This window comes from Oryzias melastigma, linkage group LG17, assembly GCF_002922805.2.
Source record: "Oryzias melastigma strain HK-1 linkage group LG17, ASM292280v2, whole genome shotgun sequence".
Taxonomy (NCBI): Eukaryota; Metazoa; Chordata; class Actinopteri; order Beloniformes; family Adrianichthyidae; genus Oryzias; species Oryzias melastigma.
The window spans coordinates 23,236,737-23,257,397 of NC_050528.1; the positions used below are offsets into that span (position 1 = coordinate 23,236,737).

General features: G+C 35.6%; 1 protein-coding gene across 1 annotated transcript in view; it reads left to right on the plus strand.

The window, feature by feature from the left end:
* Window positions 1–20,661, plus strand: part of LOC112147178 (sodium channel protein type 4 subunit alpha B) — a 57,046-nt gene that overhangs the window by 3,228 nt on the left and 33,157 nt on the right. The window contains 7 exon segments of the mRNA XM_036216267.1: window positions 4,963–5,269; window positions 8,469–8,587; window positions 9,121–9,210; window positions 11,398–11,526; window positions 13,586–13,677; window positions 13,751–13,993; window positions 15,222–15,285. Of these exon segments, the coding sequence (XP_036072160.1) occupies window positions 5,003–5,269; window positions 8,469–8,587; window positions 9,121–9,210; window positions 11,398–11,526; window positions 13,586–13,677; window positions 13,751–13,993; window positions 15,222–15,285 (1,004 nt within the window). The 5' untranslated portion in view covers window positions 4,963–5,002.

Sequence of the window (20,661 nt, forward strand, 5' to 3'; positions counted from 1 at the left end):
TCATTTTAACTAGTAAGCAATAATTTCCTCAAGATTGTAGAAAATGTGTATTTTATCTTTAGTTGCTTTTTTCTGATGTTAAATGCAATTTAAACTAGAATTTCCTTAATAACAATGAGTTAAACATTAGCTTTACAAGTGTCTTATCTTACTATATTTTTAAGTTTGCATCACACTTACATACATGAGCTGTTTAAAGTACAATTTGGCCATAAGAGTTAGTTCACAACTTCAAGGAGAAAATATTTCAAGCTGCGGGTAGCAGTATACATCAAATACTTTGAAAGAAAAGAATACACAAAAATGTCAGGATTTGAAATATAAATGAATTTAAATGTAAAATATTGTAAAATGAACGTAAAGGGATGTAGTAATGCACCTGTAAATAAAAAATAAACTATAACTGCACTTATGTAACCATATAAATATAGCCTAATGTACATGTTTAATTAATTGAATTGAATACATTGATAATAGACATTGTACTTTTCTGGAGCAAATAGTATACATGTTGGTAAGGATACACTGTGGTTTACAGTTATTCTTTTCCCAAGTCAATACAGGATTTCCTCTATGACATGTTGAAGGTTAAAAATATTATATGTTGTATTTAAATCAGTCTTATTATTGCATTATGAAGCGCATTGATTGATTGCTTTTAATGTTTTCTCATTGTGTGTTTGCAGTAAATTTTAGTTTATAAATGTAAAGTTCAAAGTTTGAGCAATGTGTTGGATGGTTGCTATGCTGTTGATATTTAGACACCAGTTGTGTGAAAACTTTTTTTCTTAGCAAAAAAATTGGTTTTGGAGTTGAACAAACAGCAAAAAAAGAATGGATAATCAAATTGTAAAACACATCAAATCAAACTAAAATATATTTAGAGAAACAAATGAAAGTGTTGGAGGTTTTTCAAGGACACAGCAAAATCTGCATAATCAAGCTTATTTATTTTTGGTTGAAAGATGAAAAAAAGAAAAGATTCCAAATCATTATAATGTCAAAGAAGTATTGTGTCACAATGAAAAACAGTAGCCTGTTAGAGATCAGATACATAAACCAAATATGACTCATATGTGCTATAGCAACGTAAACTTTTTTGGAAGATTTAGCTTGTTTTTTTTTTTTTTTTTTTTTTTTTTAAAGAGGGATTTTTATTAGATCTTTGTTAAATTAGACTATAGTGCTGATGAATTAAATTAAGCTTATCATTCATATCGGATGACAGCATCAGACCTTTAGTGAATGGAGTCTAATACTTGGCTCCGCCCTTTCTTCTTCCCTCTGAAATGTTTGCTGTAGTTTTTCCCTCCCACCTCATAACCTTAAATGCAGCATGGCATAAAGAGGAGTGGAAGAAGAGATGGAAGACTTGAACAAGCCCACTCAGATGTGGGTCAGTGGAGAATCTAGCAGTTTCCAGAAAAAAGTCAAAAATGTTAAATTTTTAAATGATTTTCACATATTTTCACATTTTAAATAGTTTGGTTTTATCGGTTTGTTATGTCTAAGAATGAGCAGGTCAAAGATCATGAGCTGCAGGGAATTTTATTGACACATTTTCATGGCGGCGGGTCATAGAATCAATATTTCCAGCTCCGTACTTAAACATTTGTGATTTATGTTGTCATTGTTGGTTCCAGCGTTTGAGTTGAAAGACATTTTGTTCTCCAGTCAACTGAACTGAATGAATCTATATTTTTGGAGCATGATTTATTCACAAAAGGTCTTCAAAAACATAGGACAAATTTAAAGCTGCAGTGATGAATGTCCTTTCAAACCTCCTATAATGGACTCAAAAGAAAACTATACTTCGAAGTCATGACTACAGTGTATGGAGTCAGATTAGGATCCGCTTGTAAATGTGAAAACCAGAAAATTGAAATAAAAAAAGGACATTTGAAAAAAATATGGAAGGAATTATTGAAAATTTGAAGAATAAAAGGTAAATTTGACAAAAATATCTAAGGTATTTTTATGTCAATATAGTTTTTTTTCCATCAAATTTTTAGTGTAATTTAAAATACATTTCATATATATATGTATATATATATATATATATATATATATATATATATATATATATATATATACATATATATATACATATTTGAAATTTACAATCTTGTTTCTCATTAACTTTAATATGATCCAAATTTGATCTCATTAAAGTGGACCTGAAGTGCAAATCACACCAACGAATGACTCAATGCAAAAAAAGGTAAAGATCACAACAACTTAAAAAAAACCCAAACCAAATAAATAGAAAACATTTTAGAATTTAAAACTAAATAAATAAAAAAATAAAGGAAATAAAAATTAAACGAAAATAATTTCCAGAAATCAAAATGAACTGTTGATGATTAACATCTCCAGTGTCGCTTCATATTAATTAACTTTTAGTTGAAATGATGGACAAACATTGTCATTTAATCAGTGATATGCCATTGCTAACTTTCCAATCATTTTGATTTCTGGAAAACTTTTGTTTTTTCAAGCATTTACTTTTTATTTTGTTATTTTTGTGTGTGTTTTGTTTCAAGAATTTAGCTTAGTTTTCTAACAAGTATTGTCATTTTGCTTCTTTATTTGTCTTTAATGTCAACATGTTTTTACTGTTGGTGTGATTTGCCCTTCAAGGCCACCGTACCTAATTTTTTTTCCTCAAAGCTGCACAGTGTGGCTTCCGATTTTTTCTGAAATTAATTTCTTTTAAGTTACATCATTTTAAAAGTCATTAATACAGAACTGCAGTTGCTAAATTTGTAGAATTATTGAGAAAATCTTAAAAAGGACATTAAATCTGAGTCTCAGACTACAGAGGTGGTTAAAAGAGTTGTGTGACGGCACAGCTTACAGTGAATTTGTGTTTTTTTTTTAAATCTCTGCCGTTCTGCGAAATGTGGAGAGATTGACCTGAATTGGTGCTTCACCCATATATACAATTTTCACTTTTCAGATTAACTTTAACTTCTGCTATAAAAAGAACCCAAGAAACATCATTTTCATATGAACGAAAGGAGCAATGAAGCATGTTGTGTGCGTCCATGCGTGCACAATCCACTGCTCCAGTTTGCTTTCAATCTAATTTTCTTAATTATTTGTGGGGTAATGATGATCGTATCACATCTGGCTGTTATGGGAATTAAATTTTATTCAGCTGACCCCCTCCCTCTGTTGAATGTGATACAACCACTTCCTCCTGTTGTGCAAAGCATCCCTGCGTGCTGGCAGTGTGTTTTCATGTAGATAATTAATGCAGCGCACATTTTTCTCTCCACGCCTCTCCATTTCTTTGTGATTTTGTCACATAACGACTGTTTTATTTAACATTACCAAAGGACCTCAACCTCACTGGGACAGAAAATATGGAAAACATTGATTTTCTCTTCGCAGATTTTGACCAGAGTCAGGATAAGCAGATCACAGAAAAGCGTATATCCAACGTCTGGCTGGACGTGTAAAAGGGATCACTGTCATTTTGGCGCAAACACAACAGAAGCGGAGCTTGGTGTCAATAAAAACAATACCACAATGTTTGCCTTTTTCAAAGGGGTGGAGATAAGGGCGTAATCCGGATTTTTTTTTTTTTTTTTTTGAAAGGCCTTTCCAGTTATTAAAGCACAACGTTCCACCTGCGGCTGCAATATTTGGAGTGAATTTTGTGGAAAGCCCTTTAATATTGTTTTTGTTTAAATTAGATTGTGGCTTTGGCGTGTGATCTGATGACATGCAAACTGTCTTAAAGCTTAGTCTGCGGAACAGATTTTGTCAGCAACAACAAAACAGATGTGCTCCTTTTAGACTTATGATTGTACACATCTGCAAGAGGATTTTAAGCCACCCCGGCTATATTTATCCATCGCTTGTAGCTTGTTTTTGACCTGCAACGTATCCTAAAAGTTCATGTTCAAAGTTTAGCAATGTTTGAAGATGTTTTGAGTTTGGATTTTTTTGTTTCAGGATTTTTAACCCTTGTGCTATCTTATGGGGTCCAGATGACCCAAGCCTTAAATTGACGCGTTATCCATCTAATGATTATATTAAATTATGTAATATTCACAATATTGTTCATCAATTTTTCCATCATTATAGACCTGCATCTTGAGGACTAACCGAAAGATCAGAATATAAAAATAGTCAGATAATTCAAATCTGTGCTCTGGATTTAATTGATTTACGACAAGAATATTATCTAATAATCATTGCTGGATTTTTACTCTTATTTGAAGTTTCAGAATAAATTCTAACCTGTGAAGTTGCTCCTTAAAGGCTTAAAATTGAATTCCAAACTATGAATGTTGGTTCAAATTCATTTAAAATAAACCAGATCATTTTAAATGAAATGTATTTTGTCAATTAGCTATTAATGGCTCAATTAAATAGTGAAACATTTGCTGTCAATATGTAAAAATAATCAGATTCATGACTTCAATTCCTGCAGACTGTGCTTTTGTAAATGTCTTTAATTTATACAAAGCGATTTCTGAACGCTGATGCCAGAGTTTTTTTCCAGAACCAGGAGAACTCACGACATAACAACATAACAATCTCAATATCTGAAATTTGTCTTTCCGTTAAAATATATTGCTTGGTTTTATATATTAAATACACATATGAAATTGATTTTTAGGTTCTACTGCTGATATATATATACATATTATATATATATATATATATATATATATATATATATATATATATATATATATATATACATATATACAATATGTATATATATATATGAAAATGTGTATATAAAATATATGTATATATATTATATATATATGTCATATTTGTTATATATTTATATATAGATAGATATAGATATAGATCCCCTGGCGGTCCAAAAAGCAAGAAGTGCTTTAAGATCTTCATATAGCTGTCTCTTGTTAGACATTATGACCCTATAAAGTTGAGTTCAGGGCTAACATATTCCATGTGTGCCATGTCTTCCTCCAGCTGTGAGCAAATTCTAGTATAGGACGATCAGGATGAAAAGATGGCAGCCATGCTGTTACCAACTGGTCCTGATGGCTTGCGGCGGTTCACTCGCGAATCCTTGGCTGCCCTGGAGCGGCGGATTGCGGAGGATCACGCCAAAGGCTCCAAGGATGGCCACGAGGCTCAGAAGAGCGGAGAGCCGCTCAAACCCAGGGTCGACCTGGAGGCAGGCAAGCAGCTGCCGCGCATCTTCGGTGACATCCCTCCTGAGCTGGTCGGGGTGCCACTGGAAGACATTGACCCGTTTTATTACAAGAACCAGAAGGTGAGAGCTGCTGTGGGTTTTTGTGATGCTTCCTGAGAAATTGTGAAAAAGGGAAGGCTCACTAGTTTAAGAGTACGGCGGTATGGTATTGTTTGACAGAGTTGGGATACTAAAGACCCCATTAATTTATTATATTACAGATAAAATCACACAAACCGTACAAACAAAAATGCTAAATATAATTTTCAAAGTAAAAACTGAATTTGAAAACAAATTATTTGTACTTTTGCGTTTCTTTCAGTGACTTATGTATGAGTTATACTAGGAAACTGAAACCTGAGGTTCCAGAGGCTCATTTATCCCTCCATGAAGACTCTTTAGCTCTGAAGAAAAATACTAAACATTAGAAAATATAATATTTTCTTCCTTTAGTTAATTAGTTTTAGTTGAGTTTTTTCATTTGCATTTACATACAAAGATTTATTCGCTAGTAAAAGAGGAGAAAGATAAAGGTAATGATTAAAAATTCCATGTTTGGGTTTCCTGCCTGTTTAATTCAAGCAAATCTGTAGCAGCAGAACAATCTTATTTGACATAGGCAGTATTTTATTTTGAAAGGAACTTGTATGTGTAGCTTTAAAAAGTAAAATAACCTTAAATAGTTATAAACAGAAAAATATAAAACTTTCAAATAATTAAATTATTGTAAATATTTAAAGACTACATTTTGTAAAAGAATTTTCTGATGAGCACAAAAACATAAATAAAACGTTGAAGTGAACTTTGCGACTCTCGCTGGATTTTGGTCTCTAAGAAACAAATCTTTTAGTGTTAAAGGTTACAAACAGCTGAGTTACACTGATACATCCATTAATGTCTTTATTTTCCTCATCTGAGCTGGCATCTGACTCAAAACTTTATGACTGGATACCTCTGATATTGCTCACTAATGTTAGCTTGGGCTTACAAGTAGCTGTAAGCTAGTGAGACAGTGTGTAAACAAAGGCATGCTGGGATTTTATCTTAAGCTAACTTCCGCACACAACGCAAAAGGTGAATTTTTAATGATGAAGAACTTAGTATATTGAGTCGTTTTAGATTATTTTCTGATTTTAGTAATGATTCAACAAAAATTGAACCCTAAACTGAAAATGAGACGGTAGTTTTAAAAATAAAAGCACAAGTTGATAAATTTGTTTGAGGATCTTTTACATTCAAAGCAGAATTATTGTCATACTAACACAGATACAGACGTCCGACTTTGTGTTCAGTCATTAATGTACATTCATCTTATTTAATAACGTATTGGCTGCTGCTGCTGTTAAACATCAGCGAGAAAAACATGACATTAGTAAAACATGACTCTGCATATTTCTGTCTGTGCAAACACAATGAGTGTTAATAAATCAGGTCAAACAGTATTAACCCCCTTCAGAGGTGCTTTTGTATGCATTTGTTTAATATATATTTGCAAGCTTTTCATACCTACCGTAGATAAAATAATATCAGTGTACTGGCAAAATTTACAAAGAGAGAGGCGTAAATACAGAAAAAATACATTTTCTAAATAAAATGAACAATGTGCAAAACCTACCTGACCTATTTTAAAATATTAATTGGTAAATTGTGAAAAAAAAAAATGCACATTTTATTGATGCTAATGAGCTTGTAGACCAAAATTAAGAAAGGAGACTGGACAAAAGTTAATTAATGTGAGAGTTTAAGGAGGAAAACTGTGAAAAGAACAGAAAGTGACAGAAACATTTTGATTATCAAGACTTTTGAACAAATATTTTGTGGACCGATCAGACAAAACAGAGACTTTTCAGGAACTGCATTACAGCAGGGGTTAAGCTAACACAGCATTTCATTGATGAACATCACACAAACTATCAAACACAGCGGTGGTAGTTTTATGATCTGGGGCTACTTGGAACCTCAAGATCTAAAGACAATAAATGAATCAAGTGTTTTTTTTTTGTTTTTATTTTTTATAAATCTCCTACAATAATGATTACAGAACCAGGTACCAGTTTTAGAAATATATTTAAAGTCCCATTCCAACTCTACTTTGATCTATTTTAAAAAGGTTCCCAATTGTCTTTTGATTATATTATGCTAATTTTGGCCAAAATAAAATAAAAAAAACTTGTGTTGTTTTCTAGGACATAATTTCTGCAGATTGGCTGGAGTTTATTTGAAATTTACCTCTTGGTGGAACTGTTGGCGTAGATTAACCCCATACCCTCCCTGTTGCTGAGAGCACTGTTTGCACGCTCTGCCACAAGCTTACAGCCTATTAGTGGTGCAAACAAAAATATGAAAGCTAATGTCTGTATTTGTTTTTATGAGAATTGCAGTCTACTACAACACTGTTGAACACTCATCATTTCTCACGCATCAAAGTGTGAGCAGGCCAGAGTGCACACATGGGGCGGAGCGGAAATAGGGATACTATGACACGCCCATCGCACTTTCTGCATCACAACTGAGAACTTTTTCAAACAGTATTTTTAGTTTTAAGCTTAATTTTTTATATGTATATTTCCTCCATTATAAGAAAAACGCTACAAGAACACGTTAAAAACACCAAAAATAAAATTTTCGTTGGAGTGGGTCTTTAAACTGAACAATTATCCATTAAACAAAATGTAATAAAGTCAAACAATATTTATAAAAATGAAAAACAATGGCAGTTCAAGTTAATTTTCTCAGTGTAACATGTTTGCCTTACTTCAATTAATGGTTTATGAGAAAACTCATTAGGGATTATTTTAGATAAGTTTGCATTATTTGAACGTTAAAAAAAGTTATTTTCGCTTGTCAAAGTCTAAACCGATCACTTGGTCTTTAAATAAAGTTCTAATCTTTGTTGAGATTTGGGCAGTGGGACCGCTGAGTTGGCACGTTTTGATTGGTGGTGCCAGCAGATCACAGATGAAAACAAAACAAGCAGACATGGCAGCTATTCTCAGGGTTTCTTTGTTTTGGAATATGACGTGCTGCTTGATGGGAGGATTATCCAAAGAATTTAACAAACGCCACATCTGTTGGAGAAACATTTGGCCCACTTTGAAGTTGCGTCCATTATCTGGACTTGCCCTGCTGACTGTCTGTGTCGCAGCTATTCTCACTCAGGAACTAACTGCAGAGTTTTTGTCTAAAAAAAAAAGACATCTAAAAAAATTGAGTTGCATCAGAATTATGCTTGAAAATCTAATTTTTTATTCATAATCTGTGTTTTTTTTTCTTTTTGCAGACTTTTGTAGTACTCAACAAAGGGAAGGCCATCTTCAGATTCAGCGCCACGTCTGCAATTTACATATTTAGTCCTTTTCACTTCATTCGATCCATCGCCATTAAAGTTTTAGTCCATTCATATCCTTTTTTCCTGCCTTTAGCACAGACTCCATCTTGATTTTAAAACACTTTTAATCTGCAACTAAATTTATTTAAACATACAAATCAAAACCTATAAAACAGATCTGGTAGTAATATCAATATATATAATCGTTACAGATGTGATTATTTGCATGCAATTCTGACAGAGAGATCAGTTTCTAATAATAACCGGTTTTCACCTGCTTTTATATATTTTTATTTCTCCATCGTCCATTTGTAAAACTGCTTTATACTGTTTTTTTCAGACTAAATCCCTCACATCCCTCATGTTAATCCTGTTTTATAGAACAAAACTTTAGGTTTTAGTTATTAAGTTGAGCTTATCCTGCTATATTTAATCTTCACAGAGATGTCAATTTGCAAAGTTTATGCTTTGACCTTTCCTGTTGATCCATGTAAAAGATGTGATCTCTTCTTTTTTATAAGGTAAAATGAGACAACTTTAATCTAAATGTGCAATCGTTTTTATATTAGTGATGCTTCTTTGTACTTTTCTTAACTGTTTCCACATTATTTAGCTATTTCATAATGTTCACCATACTGACCAACTGTTTCTTCATGGCCATGTCTGACCCGCCAACGTGGACCAAATACCTGGAGTAAGTAAACGTAGCATCTGGGCATTTCAACTGTTTTCTGGTCCCTAATTCTGCTCCCTGTGTTTCTAATATGGGGGTTTGCTGGGGTTTGTTGCTGTAGCCGTGACTAGTAAGGAGGTAGTTGACGTGTAAGTATGCAACACTTGTGCATGCTGTAGGAAGCATGAGGTGTGGAATGAAAACCTGTTGTGTGCATGCCGTAGGAGACACGAGCACCAGGTTCAGGACTTGCACGCTTTGCTTTAAACTGACCTCCACCTCTGTAATGGTCCACATGCTCATCACAAAAATGTCGCGTTCTATTTGGTTTATGAGTTACTGAAAGTGATTTAATAATTACCTAATTTCCATACCATGCAGTTTTGTAGATGGGTGCTATCATTAGGGATGCCCAATCCTGATGGTTTAGAAAGACTGTCTTACTTGCTAACACAGTTTAATCCCTGTTTAAACCAAGATATAATGTTAAGCTATATTATTCTGGAGGATACATTTTTAGATGATTGAACTAAAATGGTGATAGATCTTAAGGACCAGCCTTAGAATGCATTATTAGTGCATATTTTCTTTCATTTTTTAAAAGTCATGTAAAAAAATTAAGACACCCTCAATAAATAATCACATCTGTCTTAAAAAATGTTATATATCAATATCTGATCTTATTTTGAAACATTACTTAAAATAAAACGATTTAATAAAAACTGAAGTAAAACATTATGAGTATTCTACTCATAGAAAAATAAATCTGAAAATAATCATATTTTATTTGAGTTCAAAGCTTGGACCTATTTGCTATTTTTGCTGAAATTACACTAGTGAGACACTTTATGTGGCATCTTCCTTAAATGTGTCTTAAGTGTCCTAACTTAAACAGAAACAAAATTCTTTTAAAATTACATTTCATAGAAAGTTTTAAAATACTATTTTTTTTTAAGTTATATCACTCTGTGAAGTTCAAATTGATATTAAATGTGTATGTATCCAAATATGTGTGAAAATATGCAGACTTTTCATAGGGTGTCCTCAGTTTTCACATGACCGTTAATCTAAAGTCTCTGTATAGAATCAATGACATTGGACAGTTTTTAAAAAAAAGACTTAATCCTATTTTTTCCATTCAACAAAACATTAATTTTGTTTTCATGCAGTTTTAGTATTTCATTTCTAAGAAACAAGACAAGGAAATCAATTCTTCTTACTTTGTAAAGAATTCCCACTTATCAAATGGTCATTAATTTATCTCTGATATATGGTTTTAAATTGGACTGGCTTTGATTTAGCACATTTTAAACCAGTGGGAGTGATTTTCCCATTGTTCCAACCTTTGGACAAAATGTGTCAGAGAACTGCTGCTGTAGTCTTGGATTTATGAAAATAAAATATTCTCAGGGTCTTACAGTTGTGAATTCTTTTTTGGCAAAACTTGTTTGTTAAAGAAACAGATTCAATCAGGAAAAAAAGTTTCAGTTTCTTTTTTTGTTCTACAGATCAACTTCCTGCAGGGTTGTTTTACATGTTTTAGTCCATAAAAAAGATCTGTGGACAGGAGGGTAAAGCTAATTAAATAAATGTCACGGATCTCCTGGTTATATTTTGTTATTTTGACTCTATATACAATGATGAATTTGGACGATACAGCTTTGATTTTAGTCCATGAAAGCAAGAAGATCTGCTGAAGAGATCAGTTTCTTTCCATTCAAATCATCCAAACAAAATATAATTTTGATTGAGATATCTGCAGTGTTGCGGGGTTATTATTGTAGAAACTTGCTGGAGATATTCTATAAAATTTGCATTTATTTTTCTAAAGACTATATAATAAAGACAGATGTCAGTTTAAACAGAGTTTTTGAAGTGAACTCTGACAGTTTCTATGGGCTTTTTAATGCATCATTTTATTTTCTTATCTGTAAAGCAGACATGTTTACAATAAGGTGATAAACATGTAAGGAAAATCCTTTGAAAACCAGAAAAAATGAATATATTTTCTTTTATTATCTGCAAATTTTTATTTTGATTCTAAGTTCTTTTTGCATGATTTTTTTATTGGCTTTCACACTTCTGTCTGCTATTCTGTATTTTGGAGTTCCTAATTTCCCTTTATCTGTTCATTTTAACTGAGATCTGTTTGTGTGCTGGTCTGCCTTCAGTGCTAATGCTGTTTATTTTTCCCCATCATGCTTGCAGGTACATGTTCACCGGCATTTATACATTTGAGTCAGCAATCAAGATTTTAGCGAGGGGATTCTGCACAATGCCGTTCACGTTCCTCAGAGACCCGTGGAACTGGCTGGATTTCATCGTCATCGTCATGGCGTGAGTTATGATCCTTTTTTTTGTCTTCTTTCAGAAAAATTAAGGAAAAGAGTTTAATTCAATGAATACTCATACATTTTTACCTGTTCAGTAAACACCTCTTTGGTGATTCAAAGGCTTTATTGTAGAGCTCAGGTCTGTGTGGAATGACTGTAATCGCGCTTTGTTAGTCAGATTAGACGGATGATCTCTTGATGTCTCATCATCCTGATGAGACATTTGCCCTGTTTGACAACAAAATACCTTTTAATGGATGTAGACACACTAGAAGCTGTCATTCCCTTCAGTAATTCATTTGACCTTCATTAATTATGGTCCAAACAGCCAATACAGTTGTCATGCAACCCAAACTCACAGTGCTGCTCTCCTGCTGCCTGGAAAAACACGGGTGAACGTCAAGCGGAAACTTCCCTGTTGTAGCTCAACACAACAGGAAACACAAGGGAAACTATTTCTGCAGCACTTCAAAATAAACTGTACAAACATTTTCTTGAGTACTGCAACAGCCTGTACCAACAGTGGCTGGGATAGGCTCCAGCAACCTCATGACACTAACATTGATTAAGCTGATTTAGAAGATGAATTAATTTTTTTTGAGTGGTGGTGAACAAAATAGTAAGAAGCGGTAAATGAGCCGAGGCAGATGAAGAAGCTAAAAGTTGCACCAAAGTAAAAGCGCTGTTACAGATAACCACTCAAGTGGGAATAGTATCAGTGGTGAAATACTACACATGTCACAATTTGAACAAGATTATTTGAATATAACTTATTGCATCATGGTTTTGGGGGGTGTTTTGAAATAACAAACAAAGAATTGAAAATAAGTTCCATGTGTCAAATAAATGCTAAAAATGCAAACAAAATTTATGTGTGATGAAGATAAAGTAATGTAAAGTAATTCTCAAGTATAATGAATGAATGAGTGAATGAATAAATTAGTGGATTATTGTTCATGTCTTTAGGTTTGAACACTTGGAACAGAATAAAGAAAAATTCTCATATAATCTGTTCCTTTTTCTTAAGCAAAAATCAAAAATGCGACATTATAAACAACAGAACCACCAAATCTTTCAAAACTTTAAATTTCTTCCCCCTCCCTAACCCATCTCGGTCTGTGGCTTACATTTGTGTGTTTTCCCAATTAATTTTCCTGCTTTCATTTATCTAGTATCCCATCTCTAAACATTATTTTGAATGCAGCTATGCTTGCAGTTTATTTCAAATCAAGAAAGTGAGTTCCATAGATTGACTTGATTGAAGTATAAAAAAAAAAACTAAAGTGCAGTTAAACCACACTTGGGATTTAAAATACTTGTAAAAAATCTATTTTTTTGCTATTCATGTTAAAATAGATAAACCCCTGGCTTTTATGGTATGTTGTGATTTGGCAATATATGGCATCAAGGGGTTAAATTGATCTCATGGCTGTGGTGCAGTGGGCAAGCCACTTGAAGTGTCTAAATCACTAGTTTGAGACCATTTTTAGTCAATGTTTACAACTATGCTAATAGAGAGCATCTTAAAAAATCTGTTATTTTATTCTGAATTTATATATATTTTTTTAACTAGCCAATACTTTTCAACATTAAAATTCTAATCTTTTAAACAATATTAGTTTATATTTTTCCCCCTTTTATGAAGTATGTGTGACTTCATACTAATTTATATAAAAAAATGATGTTGATAAATTCCTCAACAATATTAAGCTAGTAATAGATTTAGCAAAAATAAAAACCTTTTTGGGCTGTTCAACATTCATAAAATCACAAAAAGAATCCTGAAAGATAAGTTTATTAGTAAGAAATTATAATCATTTTTATTTTAGTTCCCACAATCTAGGCAAATTTAAGAGCGGTTTTTAAAATTCAATACTTTTTATTTTTTTTAATGGCCATTTTACTAATGCATTCTTTAGATTTTTAGTAATTACAAGGATGAACAATTGCAACAACCATTTTACCAATATTTTCTTTGTTGCTTTGACCCACATATATAAATGTATGCCTTATGTGAGCTTCAACTTTAATGTGTATCCACGATTTTGTGTTTCAAATTGCAGATACGTCACTGAATTCATCGACCTTGGAAACGTGTCCGCATTGAGAACATTTAGAGTGCTGCGAGCCCTAAAAACTATCTCAGTTATTCCAGGTAAAAACAAGTCCTCTCGATGTTCCCTGTTTTGTTCCCAAACCTCTAAGTGGAGTTCATTCCCGCCATCGAGGTCTGAAGACCATCGTGGGTGCTCTGATCCAGTCGGTGAAGAAGCTGGCGGATGTGATGATCCTGACCGTCTTCTGCCTGAGCGTGTTCGCCCTCATCGGCCTGCAGCTCTTCATGGGGCTGCTGCGGCAGAAGTGCGTCCGCAGCCTCGGCCACTGCATCAACTCCTCCTACACTCCCAATACGACCTTCGTCTGCAACAACAGAACCTGGAGCTCACCCACAGACTTCCTCACCAACGAAGGTCAGACGAGAGCGAACATGTAATGTAGGGGTGGGCGATACTGGGGATTTGGGTATTGATCCGATACCAAGTAATTACAGGGCTAGTATTGCTCATGTCGATACAGATACTTTTTTCTTGAACTGTTTGATTAAACTATAATTTCAGAAATACACATTTTTAGTTAGCTAAGTGTATAATAAAACATAGGACATAGACTTTTGGCAAATAAAAAGTTAATTTACTCATTACAACAATATGAACTGAGCATACATCAAATATAGAACATGTATGGTAAATGGCGTGTACTTGTATAGCACTTTTATACCTTCTTAGAAGACCTATAGCACTTTATGCCTCGTTACCACTGAGCAGTCCAGACCAGACTGGACCGGGCCGGACTGGACTTTTTAGCCTTTCGATTACAAAGTAGACCGGTTAAGCAGGTCCGACTGGTACCATTTCTAGACTTGCGTCGGTCGTAGGTCCATTGATAAATGGAATGGACCCATGAGGGCGGAGCTTTTGTCGTCAGACCATGTTACCCATTGATTGGTGGAAAGGTTTTACGACAACAAGAAGCATCCAACCAGCGCTTTTCCCGACTCAAGATCCAAACTGAAAGTTCTGTCCTTTTTTCGACTGGATTTTTCCCTCGGTGTTGAGCCTTTCGTCGCACCGTTATGACGCACAGCTACGCCATCGCTCTACACCCTGCATGGGCTTTCATGGTCCAACCCTCAATGGAAACGCTCACTTGAAGTGCCAGGACCATTCCAAACCGGCCGAGAGGGGACTGGTCTGGTCTGGACCGCTCAGTGGAAACAAGGGATTAGAGTCACAGTCCCATTCACACCCACACCCACACACTTCCATTGAAGCAGGAAGGGGATGGGCAAGGTGTGAGCAGCGGTGAGAGAGGGGGGGGCAGGGTGCGCTGTTTACAGTCAGAAAATGTCGGCAGATTCTGCAGTTTCCCGCACAAATTGGAGGAGTATTAACTCAAATTGGGCTGCTTTTTTGCCCAATCTGGCAACACTAAAGATAGATGCTGCGCTTGCATGAACTCCAGGAGTAACTTGAAGCTTTCTGCTGTACGTATTGAAGAAAAACTGCAACAAACTTATTGAAAGGATCAATCTCATCACACTGGTATCAATACTATCCATACTCAGATTGACCCTAATGTAATGTAACATCATCCAGTTCCTGAAGAGGTTATGATTGTGTTTTGGTTCTTTTTCTGTAGATAATTTCTACAAAGTTGAAGGAGCGAAGGATGGCTTAATATGTGGATATGGGTCTGATGCAGGGTAAGTGACTGTTTGCACCACAAAAAATATCTGCTGGCAAATGTATAATATGACCATGTTCATCATCTAACGGCTTGAGTCCATGGATATATATGCTATAAACAAGTTGGCACTGGTTTTGCAGTGCATCTACAAACACACAGAGCAGCATTTACTTCAATTCTTAAAAGCTTTCTCTTTAAATGCAAACAAGTATATATGGTCTTAAAAAGGAGGTTTGAAGGGAAACAAATAGTTCTAATCTGCTATATCCAGCCTAGATGCTGTTAACACACCATGTGGTGAGAATTATCCCCCAGAAACAGAGATGGCTGCTGCTCAAAATGATCTTTTAAGATTTAATTCTTTCATAAGCTTGATGACTAGGTGAAGTTAACTTTAGCAGCCTGGATGACTTAAAGACACACACAAAATTGAGTTTTTAACATGTTCTTGCGTCATTTTTCTGATGATAGACGACAGATATTGAGAAAATTAAGCTCAAAACTGCTTTTCTGAGTACTTTTTAATCGAATCATTGTGAGTGAGGAGCAAATGACAAAATTAAGTTTGAAGAAGTGTGTATTTGTGAGGTAGAAAGGTTTTAAAATTTTGGCCAAAAAACTGCAACATTTAAAAATCACTGGGAACGCTTTGAAAATAGATCAAAAGATGATCAGACAGGGACTTTAAAGCTTCTGATCTATATTTGCTTAGAGGAGACTTTATCAAACAAAGGAACATGCCTTCCCATTCTGTAAGTCCAGATGTCTCACAACATCACACATTAATGACTTCCTGCCGAGTGTAGGACTTTGTTCCTAATCAAAGGAGCAGTGTGAAATCATCCAAATATTGCTATTCGGCCTGCATACCGAGTAATCCTGTAAATCCAAATGCTTTTGAAACAAGCACAACAGGATGAAGGCATCCCTGCCAGGCCCGGTTCAGGGGTTATACTGAGCTAAATATCCCATCTGTGTGAATCTGAAATCCTGTAGCTTCCAACAAATGGCCTCCATTAGGTGCTCTCGGTAATAATTTAAGATAATGGATGATAGCTAACAAAAACAGTGCTGATTTTAGGCTTATGCTGGGAAGACTGCTGCAGATGTGCATGTTTTAGTCTGTTACACTTTCAGAAAGATGGTTCTGCATGAAATACTTTAATACATCAAGTACATACATTAAATATTTTAGCAATCATGTGAGAGAGGTGAGAACAATTTGATATATTTTTCATTTGTTTTATCTTTTGAGGACCAAAGGTTTGTCATGATGGATCTGTCGTGTGTCTACATCTGGTCTAGACAACCTTGAACGTGGTGTAATACTTTCATTGTTGCTTTCTTTCTTGTGATAAAAAAATGTGGATTTGCATAAAAATGAGCTTCTGAATTATGCTTTTTTTTTTTTACTTTATGATTTTCTTGATTCGGTTTTTATTTTATAAGTATGTCATCTCTATACAAAGTATAGTATACAAAGATATTGGTGTCTGTTTCTAAGGTAAACTTTAACTATGAGAGAAATTGGTCCAAAGAGGCTCCGCCCATTTTAGTGCCTCTATAAGATAGCTGTCTGCTGAGCCGTCTCTTTTTCTCATTCTGTCTTAACTGTTGCCACGCACACTAATTAAAACATGATTATAAGCAGTGAACACTGACACACAGCTCAATGCAGCTGTGAGGAGAGTTTAAGATCCACCTCGATCCTCTTTTGGTCTATATTGTAAAAGTTTCCCCGGTTTTATCATGATTATGCTGTTTATCGTCAAAATTTAAAAAAAATGTGTAGTTTTCTATGACATAGTTTCAGTAGAGCAGCAGTAGTTCAGTGAGTGAGACTGTTGACTCATATATTTACAAACTCTCCCACTGGCTTATAGCCCCTAGCACCTCCAACCTAACATTACTGGTGCAACAAAAGTGGCGAGCGATATTGAAACTATCTAGCTGTACAGTTTTAAGCCAGATGACTGCTCAGACAAAGATGTTCATGGATGAATTTGTTTGCAAGTGGATGTGTCATAATGGGAGCTTGTGGCCGATTGTGGCTTCTTCATATCAGCTACAAGCTTTTTTTCCAATAGCTTGTTTTTGGTCTGCTCCTGAATCACTACTTTTTGAATAAAGAAATGTCCTGCATCATCAGAAAAATACCGCAAGAACATGTTAAAAAAAACACCATAAAAGACCATTTTCATCAGTGTATTTTTAGGTATTTTTAAATTAAATGCATCAAAACAAAACTTCTGAATTACAGAAAAACTACTCTTTACTTTAGAAGGTATATTGTTTATGAAAAAAAAAGCACAGAAAAACTTTTTAGCCATGTTTGATCAAGTCTAGAAAATCTGAATGACAGAATGGAACAACAGACAAAAAACATGTCTCAGTTTAAATGGAAGTTAAAAAGGTGGAGCAGGAGTTTGTTACATTAGTACGTCATTTTCCAAAGCTTAACTTGCAGTTAAAGTGTTACCATAGACTTCAGACTTTAGTCTGTTGTGTTACCAAAGACAACACAGCTTGGAGGTCTATATGGTGATGTAGTGGCTACAGTGAGAAGGCCTTGATTCCAATCTTCCTGGTAGGAGTTTGCTTGCTCTCCTCGTGCATGTGTGGGTTTTTTCCTGGAGTGCCTGCTTCCTCCCACAGTCCAAAAACACGCTTTGAAGATTGATTGTTGTCTCTAAATTGTCCTTAGATCTGTATACAATTGTGAGGCCGTATAACAAACTAGTTACCTGTTTAGGGTGTACCTGGCCTTTACCCAACACTAGCTGGGCTGGCCCAAGTAACCTAATGACCCCAAAAGGCGTTTAGGAGAATGGCTGGATGGATGGATGGATGGCTGGATGGATGGATGGATGCATGGAGGGAGGGACGGACAGACAGGTAGATGGGCGGGTGGATGGATGGATGAATGGAAGGATGGACTGGTGGATGGATGGATGAATGGAAGGATGGACGGAAGTTTGGATGGATGGATGGATGAATGGAAGGATGGACGGAAGGGTGGATGGATGGATGGATGGATGGATGAATGGATGAATGGAAGGATGGATGGACGGATGGAAGGATGGATGGACGGATTAAAGGATGGACGGACGGATGGGTGGATGATGGATGAATGGAAGGATGGATGGACGGACGGATGGGTAGATGGGTGGATTGATGGACAGATAGAGGGCTGGACTGATGGATGGATCGACGAACAGGTAGATGGGTGGATGGATGGATGAATGAATGGATGGATGGATGGATGGATGGGTGGGTGGGTGGATGTATGGATGAATGGATGAACGGGTGGATGTGTGGATGTATGGATGGATGTATGGGTGGACGGACGGTTAGATGGGTGGATGGACGGGTGGATGGATAGATAAACGGATGGATGAGTGGATGTAGGGATGTATGGATGGATGGATGGATGGATGGATGGATGGACAGACGGACGAACTGGTATATGGGTGGATGGATGGATTGATGTGTGGATGAATAGATGTATGGATGGATGGATGGACAGACGGACGAACTGGTATATGGGTGGATGGATGGATGGATGTGTGGATGAATAGATGTATGGATGGATGGATGGACAGACAGACGAACGGGTAGATGGATGGATGGATGGATAGATTGATGGTTGGATGAATGGACACAGCTTGGACTTTTTCTTTAAGACTTGTCGTGGATTAGTAAGCAGAGATACAGAAGATGTGATCTTTAGCGTGCTGGACTGGTCGTGGTGTGGCCTTATAATTCTACACCATTATAATAATGCATGCATCATTATTCTGTCATTATTTATGCACATGAAACAATAAAACCTCAATGCTGATTCTGACTGTAGTCTTGACTTGGGACCAAAGGCTTAAAGTAGCTACAAAGCTACACATCTCAAATTGCCTTTTTCTGGGTCTTAAATTCCATTTTATTTATTTTTTTCATGTGAATGTCATCTGGCTACTATAAAGTGTTTACTTTAGACACCAAAGAGTTTCTCATCACACTCAAAGGTCAGAGCTCATGTTGATGAGACACATTCTGTCAGTACTCCTCTCTCAGTCGTGGATCACAGCTTCTGTAATCCCTTGTTGATGGTAAACTCCACTAGACAATAGCTACGGACACGTGCACTTCCACCTTCGAACATACAAAGTGCAGACTGGGCCGGATCAGGAGAAAGTGACCCATTTGGTTTTTACTTGCAAGGCGAATTTGGTCCCACAGGCAACAGGCACCCTGCGGTTTTTAATCTCACCAGCTAACCTCTCCTCCAAAAACACAGGAACTTAATCTCCCAAGACGTAAAAATCTGATCCAGTAAATGAAGTCAGAGCGCAAAGAGGATACATTTGAGGGCATTTGGGAGGAAATGATGTCATTAAACTCCTTTAAGTAGTAGGTTAGTAAGATCAGAGGAGTGATAAAGAAAAAAAATCCTATAAATTGCTTCAGTTTGAAAGAACAAATGAATTTCAATACTAATTCATGCATGGCTGTCGGGTCACAGGTTGCACACAGCCATATGCCATTATATGCGTTTGTTTGCAAATGAGGGAGGCGGACTTTCCACTTGTGAGGCATTTAGATGGAACTTTCTGAGGCGGGCACAAGATACTAAGCAGGTCAGGATGGAGGACGTAAAACATAGAGGATGCTTAATCTTTTGAGTGTATTCCAACAAGTAATCCCTGAGTAGATTTCCAAATTAAAGCTTTGGGTACGTTATGATGGCACACATGCGCATAAGCACGCACAGACAAAACAGGCCGTGCATGCACCCAAGCAAATAAAGAAAAAAAAAAAGATATTTTTGCCCTGGTCAACAAGTTTATGGTAAATGATTTGCTCAACGTTCTGGCCTGTTTTTTTCATCACTCCCTTTGCGGAGTTCCAGCTGATCCTCTCACTTCTTAAAGCCACTGTGCATTAAGGATTATTGCTGATTGTATGGATGTTTTCAACTTTTGCCCCTTAACTGATGTGAGCATGGAAACACGTTGTTGTAGTCCTACCCAGGAAAAAAGACAGATGTTGCTCTGCGGCCCTGTTCACCAAACTGCAGGGAATTGATGTTATAACCCTTAAAGATTATACTTATGAAAATGTAAACATGCTGCAAAGAGCTTTAATGGAGCCTGTTGTTATGGTTACATAAGATAACTTGAAACTTTAGAAGCCATTTACAGTTTCAGAGCCACAGATTCACAGTGTACTCCATGCTGTTTAAACACAACTGTAATCCATTTTAATTTAAGGTTTTGATGAAAACATGATTTAGTTCATAATGAATGGTGTGGCAGCTTTTAAAGTGTTTATTGGTAATTAAAGACTATCAGTAATTTATGATATAAACACAGTATCTTGAAGACACATTCTCATAATC